The following is a 7,947-nucleotide window of genomic DNA, read 5'->3' as shown; positions in this document are numbered from 1 at the left end:
CTATATATCCCACTAACAATTTCGTCAACAAATAAAAACTAGAATGAGATTCATTTATAATATGCCTTTATTGAACAGGGAGAGAGAGATGGGCAGTGACATGCAGCCGCCTGGATACATTAACCCATTCTGACCTGAGATCAGATTCATACGAGGTTTCCACTAGGACACACACTGGTCTGATTAACCCATTCTGACCTGAGATCAGATTCTAAAAATGTCAGTCGTTCTTCGATTTTTCAAAAATAGCAGACCTACAAGCTCGTAGCGCGCCACTCGGTGGCGCGATACGAGCTTGTAGATCTGCTATTTTTCAATAGCTAAAGCATAACATGATGCTAACACCAAAATAGGTTCCCGTTCAGAATGGGTTAAAGGAGCACCAGGTGCCCGTACCGCTAGGCCAGAGCTCCGGGCCAGACAAAAGCCTATTAACAATGTACAACAGTCGAGAATGGTTCCACTTAAATCACTGATTGACATTTATTAACTCCATTACTCACTTATAAATCACAAAGAAGTCACTTTTCTGTTGGGCCAGCTTTCATACCACGACTTAATAACGTCGAAGGTCTTTAATTCCAAAACCTGAACAACTCTATAAAATATTCGGTCGGGCCTTTTCATGTAAATGCAGGGATAATGATTTCCAGAGCGGGGGGGGAGGAAAGGCAGTGCATTCCTGCATAAACAGAGAGTTTGCTTTGATGTGGGACATACCTCAGTGAATCAAGAACTTCCACCAAACTGTGGCTTTTTGACAAGTCAGTAATAAGTGCAACTGTCCACAGAGCGGGATAATTTATGGGTATCGTTCATGGTTTGTTGAGCGTTGCCTTGAATTGACCGCCGTCGTACGGGAAACGTATATGCACACACGCACACACACGCACACGCACACGCGCGCACACACACACACACACACACACACACACACACACACACACACACACACACACACACACACCTATACTTGTGAGGACATCAACATTTTAGGACATTTTATATATCTCTGCTGTCCGGAGGAAACCTCATAACTCCAAAATGTAACATTTTCAGGAAATTAGTTTATGGCGAGCGACACTCAGTGTGGGGGCGAAGTCTCGGGAGCTGACGGCCATCGATGCTCTATACTTGGGGAGTGGTCGGTCGTCTCTGCTCCGTCACTGCCCCCCCCCCCCTGGAAATATAGCGTGAATCGAGGAGGAGGACGATGGATTTGAAAGCAATGAATGGCAGAAATAGCCGATCTACAAGAGCAGTTCTCACGACCTATATTTGGTCCGTTGTGGACCAGAACAAACCAGCCAAGTGATCGCATGTATATTTATACTGTGGCGATTGCAGCAAGGATTGGCTGTGGTGAGTGGAGGCAGGTGTAGTGATACAGGTGATTGAGATCGGGGAGTGGCTAATGAGTGAGGGCAACATGTGGTAGATCAAGCTGGAAGCTTATAGAGAAGGAGAGGTCATGGTCACGTGACTCGCCTGCGCCATGACACTTTCATGCAGGACACTTGCATCATGGGAGCCGCAATTAAACTTTGCAACGGAAGTCCAATGAATACATGGCAGTGAATGGAGCCGGCTGGACCAGCTCATAACAATACCCCATTGAGATATACAGTAATATCTCGTTTTCGAGAGGGTCCTAGGTTAAGGAAACGGTGGAAAGGCTTGTGATACTTGGTACGTTCAGAAAGGTACCTCTATAAAAGTACACAGTGTACACAACGAAAATCAACACAGCAGACAATGATGTGTGTATAATAATGTCTTCTGTTATTTTCCAGAAGCTCTTACTTTACAAAAGGTCTCAGTCATTCAGAAATGAGTTTGTTCATGAGCTGGTCACTGCATGGGCTGGGCTCTCACTGACTCCAATGCATTCCACAGAACTTCCGGGTGTAGTTCGGCTCCCATGAAAGTGTCCATGAAAGTGTCATGATGCATCCCAGTCACGTGACCATGACCTTTCCTTCTCTAAGCTTCCTTGTGGTATAGATACTAGGAAAGTGATTGAGGACGGGGAGTGGCCGTGATAAGAAGAAGAGGGCAGTCTCTACTCCTGAACCTCCGTTGAACACAACTACAATTATCAAATTCTACTCGTGGAGACAGTCAGTCCTCACAAGTATAGTAAGTGCAAGTACACGCACGCACACACACACACACACACACACACACACACACACACACACACACACTAGAGATATATAAATATACACATTCTCTCATTCTCAGGCACTCAGCAGCTGTTTCTATAAAGAGTTGGGAAGGAAAAAAAAAAACAGAAGCAGAAAGACATGCCCAGGGGGGAAAAATAAATAAAAGACTATTAAGACTTTAACTTTGACGTATTCTATAAGCAAGAATTGTGATATAGTTTTCACCCATACAGTCACGTCTTTCACAAAAAGGTTCTTGACTGCTTACCCAAAAATCTAAACTATAACCTCAAAGAAACCCTAGCGTCCTCAAAATGCATAGTTTAACTCCATGAACAAAGGTTGATAGTAGAATTCCCGGAGCCCCACCAATCCTTTCTCTATATACCGGGCTTCTCAAAGTGGCTGCCGTGGCAGCCTAGGGTGCCTTGACGTAAGTCCGGGGGATGTCTCAGAAGAATACGTTGATAATATAATGTATCAATGTCACTTCATTGTAACCACTATAGATCTTCTATAATCTATATTTAGTAAAAAGGACCTGAGTTCAACTGTACTCATCGTGTTCTTTTTCAGCCTTCACCAAAAGGCAATCTACATGAAGCTCAGAACGCGACACATTGTGAGCTTGTAGATCTGCTATTTTTTGGTGAATGACTTAGCCAAGTATAAAAGTTATTCTTTTACAGTCTGTCTTTATGGAGAGAAATATTCTCTCCGGTCTACCTCGTGACACACAGGCCTACTGTATCTTCGGGGAGAAGATTTACATTTTTACCGATCTTGTAGATCTGCTATTTTTCAATAGCCAAAGTATAACATAAATGCTTAGTTAAAACACCAAAAGGGGTTCCCGTCCAGAATGGGTTTTTAATAAAGAATTCAATCAATCAATCAATCTGATCACAAAAAATAGTTTATAAAAGGCTTTATTTTTGGTTCATTTGAATGATATATTCATCATTGACACCACATATGAAACTGCATAGCATAGTGTAACAGAGCCCCGCCCCCTTCCAAAGAGACTGGGAGGCCAAAATGGTGACGTATAAATATAAAATTATTTGTTCAGAACATTCATCAATGCATCATAAATACAAAACAACAACAACAACAACGACAACAACAATGAAAATAATATTCATTCATTTCCAGCAAGTTGTAAAGAGAGTAAAAAAACAAATAAATAGGTGTATACGTAAATTACGCATTGCTGATGAGGTTTGTGAGTTTTTGGCAAAGATATTTTTCAGGTAGGAAGTACATTTATTTATTTTTTTAAATGTACCACTTGAACCTTGCATCCCTATTCTGCGGGGGAACGTTTGCTATTTGAAAAGAGCAGATCTACAAGCTTGTATAGATGTGCTATTTGCTGTTTTCGGTGAAGAGGTTTGGTGTACCTTTGTCTCTGTTATCACAGAGACAAAGGTCAACTTCACCAAGTGTTATGTGGTTAAATGTCTGAAAAGACATTTAACATGAATCCAAGATGTAGTGGGGGGCGGGGGGGTTGGTCCCTGCTCCAGCTCTCAGCTAGGGGGTCCCTGCTCCAGCTTTCAGCTAGGGGCCGGGGGTCCCTGCTCCAGCTTTCAGCTAGGGGGTCCCTTGGCCTGAAAACTTTGAAGATCCGTGGTCTAGACTGGGGGTTTAAGAAGTGGTCAAACGGTGAAAGCACTGCTCTCAATGCAAAAAGAAACCAGAGCAGACGTCCACGTAACTTGCAGAAAGATTGAGGCACTTGTATCTGAAGCGTCAAGCTGTAGCCTGCATAAACAATGTCCTGGTCACATGTCCAGTTATCACAGAAGTAAACAATGAAGACAGACAGTATTATGGTCCCAGCCGTTCTTCAGTGACAGGAGTCATGTAAACGAGTCCACAGGCCACCAGAGGTCAGCGACGAGAATGTTGTTTTCCTGTGACAGCAGTAGCCCAAAATAGTTCAGAGTATGACTTCAATGCGGGGAAACACACACGGAGGAGAGCCTGAATTCAGTTCCTGGGCGTTTAAACGCTTACAAGGGGAGAAGTTGCATAGAAAACAAGTGTCCCTGAAGGAATGAATGCTTCAGAGGTATCAACACTTTATTTAAAGGAATACTACACCCACCAAATTACTTCTTACTTTTTTGTTTTACTCATTACATGAAGCCTTGAATACATACATGAATTTCGGATTTCGTCTCATTGCTTAGAATCGGGAAATGAGAGACGAAAGTAGTAGAAAAAATGTAGGGGTCAAAAACTAGCAAAACTATGTAAAATAAATCTATGTGTATTGTGTAAACTCCAACACAGTTCTCAGAGTATAATTAAAGTGTCTTGCAAACCATTCGCATCCTCATTACTTCAAAAACACCACTTTTCTGCAGAATATATTGTGTGAACTGAGCTCCGTGTTGAATCCGAACTGGATGCCCGTGTTCCCTCGCTTGTGCACAAGAACGTTAACTCCATGTATTCAAGTCTTTGCGGGGGTATATAGTGGGGAAGAAATAGTCATCTTGGGTGAAGTATTCCATGAACCCACTGGTTCTCAGAACTAAGTCAGGTCCGGGAACCACCAGTGGTCCATATTGACTCGCGTGGGTCTGTGTACGGATGGAACCAAAGGGACACATTTTGTACACCCACAAGAGTCGATTTCAAAAGTGTAGATCGGGGTCAAAAGTCTGAACAAAATGGGGGTCTAAATGCATGTGAAACTGAGGGCGAGTCCTTGGCATTATAAAAAGTCAAGCAGCACTGTGATGATTCCGCTAAGATAAATGGTACATGCTGTATGCCAGAGGCGTGGTGGAGTACAGTCCTAAGTGCGACAGGGGCAGCATGGACCTGTGGTGGTGCTGGTAGGCAGAGTACGAGTGTCCGTACAGCGCCATGGCGCCCAGGGGCAGCGGCAGCGTGAAGCCGCCGGGGTGCAGCGCCACGGCCGCCGCCGCCGCCGTCTTGGCGTCGGCCGCCATCTTGAACTTCTCCAGCTCGGCCTCCTGCAGCCGCTTGGCCTTGGCGCGGCGGTTCTGGAACCAGATCTTCACCTGCGTCTCGGTGAGGGCGAGCGACGAGGAGAACTCGGCGCGCTCGGCGATGGACAGGTACTGCTTCTGGCGGAACTTGCGCTCCAGCGCCAGCAGCTGGCCGGTGGTGAAGGGCGTGCGAGGCTTGCGGTTGGTCTTGTGCTTCCTCAGCGGGAAGCTGCTGCTGCCGCCGCCGGGGTTCACCTGTCCTGTTGGGAGGGGACGCGGGAGGGGCCGTTAGATCGTTGCTGTCGGGCAGAAACCGCTTATCTCCATATATTTGAGGGCCGCTATTATAGCCCCACCGATGCACGGCTTCTGACAATTATATTATGTCGCATGTCGAAAGTCTATGGACTTTGAATGTTTGTTTAGGGCAGTGGTTAAACAAACATTGACGAGGTGAGAAATCATGTGGCTACTGTAATATACACAGTGGGCCAAATGTATCCATTTGTACACTCTCAGAGTTATGGGGGTCCTTGAAAATAAACCACTTATAGGCTACTGGTCTACCAGGTGGACTAGGCTATACAATCAGTGTCATACTGTACAAATTCTGAAGAAAACCTATAGATACTGGCATTCAGTAATTGGGTCTTATTATCACAATAAAAACTAAGGGCCCTATTTTCGTCAGAGTAAAAAATAAGTGAAAGAAGTTTAGGGATAAGGGGTTCAGCAATGACAAAAATAGGGCCCATAATCTAAAGTTTGTCACGAACAATAAGTCTTGCCACGGGCACATCTGTGCATGCCTGTATACGGACATATTGCTGACCCCTATAGAACTATCTCACTGATTAATCTATGATATCCACCATCATTCATCACTTGATGATGGTATGTTTTGTATTCATTCATTACTTTTGAATTAATAATATAAATTGCAAAGTGACTCTTGAGATGTAGATGTGAATATAAATTAGCCTATACAAAAAGGAAATATGCAAGTGATATAAAAGCACCTCAAAACTGTATAATACTTGGTTACCTGGTCTTGGTTTATTTCCAAAAACGGTTAAAATGGATGGGATTATTTATTTGCAAATTAACATTAGTACTAGATAACAAATAAAAAAGTTATCAAAGTTTTGTCTGACATAAATGAATACATAGCCTACAGTAAACAAATTGATAAACTAATACAAATTATTATTTTTTAACCCATATTAAAACCCTGCAGTTTTGTTTGGCTGAAAGTAGATAGCCTATACGCTCACAGGCTATACGAGTTTGTATGCTACAATCTGCTATTTTCGGACGTATTTTTCCTCCCTTTTTTAATGATTTTTGAAAATGTGAGAAGTAGAACTATACTGATTTAGGTGTTAATTTGAATATAAGCGTATACGCAATAATAAATAAGTAAACTCACGGCTTTGCGGTGACACTGAGAAGGGGCTGCTCAGCACCCAGGCGCCTCCGCACTCCTCCGCTTCCTCGGAAGTCTCCGACTTGACGGGCGACGGCGCGCCGGGCTTGTGGCTCCCTGCCCCGGGAGGACTGGCGCACGTCTCCTCCCGGGCCCGGCGGTCCCTGTGGCACACATACCGGCTCTGCGGCGACGCCCTCATCCCCGCCGCCGACGACGACGACGCGCGATCGGACAGGATGAGAGCCTCCACGCTGAAGGGGTGATGGTGGTGGTGATGATGGTGACATCTCTGCGGAGGAGGAGAAGAATTCCCCTTCTCCTTTTCGTCCATGTCTGTGTGCTCCTCTTCAGACGAGCTGCCATGAGTCTCCGTCTCCCTGCTGTCCCCCCGCAAAATCAAACGAGAGTCCATGTTCTTTTTGAGCAGTTAAATGATAAATCCAGTCCGGCTGTGTGTGTGTGTGTGTGTGTGTGTGTGTGTGTGTCTCCTCTCCCTCCCAGCCCGGCCGGAGGACTGTGTGTGTTTGTGTGTCACAGTGTTAGTGTTAGTGTGTGTGTGAGCGAGGAGGAGGCAGCAGCGAGGTGAGGAGAGGAGGTTCGGCGGGGGATGTAGGAACTTGAGCCAATCGCTGCCGCGCACCAACTTGTAGGAGTGAGGGAGGCCGTTTACACGCACACTGGTGACCCATGGAATTCTGTGACTCCAGCTGTCACCAGGGCCCTGCAGTGTCCAGAGATGGGCAACTTTGATGATGGAGAGCCTAAAGTAAAGTATATTGCACACTCACTCCGATCCAGAAGGCCATTTCATACGTTTGGGCAGAAATATTTTCCGTAATTCAATTACTTTTTCATTCTATGTTACACGGAAGCAGCGAAAATAGCAGAAAATCTGCTATTTTTGCTATTGGAAACCTGAAAAGTATTTTTTTTATTTAATGTGCATGCATTTAGTTATAGGCCTACTTAGGTTAACTTTATGAACTTAAATACAAATACAATGGACATTAAGAAAATACAGTAAAATGTAATTCTATATATATTGAGCTATAGACTGAAGTAATTAAAGCAGGTTATATTTGGAATAACCTATATGTTTGGGATTGTAAACAGCTGAAATCCATAATATATCAGTAACACATCAGTAAATAAATCAAGGTTAACCAGCGGGCCACATTAAGTGAAGGTGAGGGCCGCATGTGGCCCCTGGATCGCCACTTGACCAAGTATGTATAGGCCTACTATAGAGTATAGATAAAAAATAAATAAATTAAATTAAGCAAAACTGTGCCGATGTTCAAACTGAATCCTGTATTGCTCTGATGAAGTGCATGAAGGACCTCAATGCAAACAAAAAGAGAGATTAAAACTCGGCACACTC

The 7,947-nt window shown here is 44.2% G+C and overlaps 1 protein-coding gene across 1 annotated transcript; it reads right to left on the bottom strand.

The window, feature by feature from the left end:
• Positions 1–3,081: 3,081 nt before the first annotated feature.
• On the bottom strand, positions 3,082–7,031 carry LOC308327736 (homeobox protein MSH-D-like). Its single transcript, XM_080781267.1, has 2 exons — positions 6,567–7,031; positions 3,082–5,397 (listed from the first exon to the last, which is right to left on the bottom strand). The coding sequence occupies exons 1-2, from the start codon at positions 6,976–6,978 to the stop codon at positions 4,931–4,933; spliced, it is 879 nt and encodes a 292-aa protein (XP_080637393.1). The 5' UTR covers positions 6,979–7,031; the 3' UTR covers positions 3,082–4,930.
• Positions 7,032–7,947: the final 916 nt, after the last annotated feature.

Source organism: Protomyctophum bolini, assembly GCF_963924005.1.
Source record: "Protomyctophum bolini genome assembly, chromosome: 13".
In the NCBI taxonomy this organism is placed as follows: Eukaryota; Metazoa; Chordata; class Actinopteri; order Myctophiformes; family Myctophidae; genus Protomyctophum; species Protomyctophum bolini.
The sequence above is the reverse complement of the archived record's forward strand: the minus strand, read 5'-3'. Positions and strand labels throughout refer to the sequence as shown.

Bases quoted from the DNA above. Each gene is read 5' to 3' on its own strand.
- LOC308327736 (XM_080781267.1), bottom strand. From the start codon at position 6,978: ATGGACTCTCGTTTGATTTTGCGGGGGGACAGCAGGGAGACGGAGACT. The intron at 5,398-6,566 runs GTGAGTTTACTT...CCCTCCCAACAG, and splicing joins CTCAGTGTCACCGCAAAGCC to GACAGGTGAACCCCGGCGGC.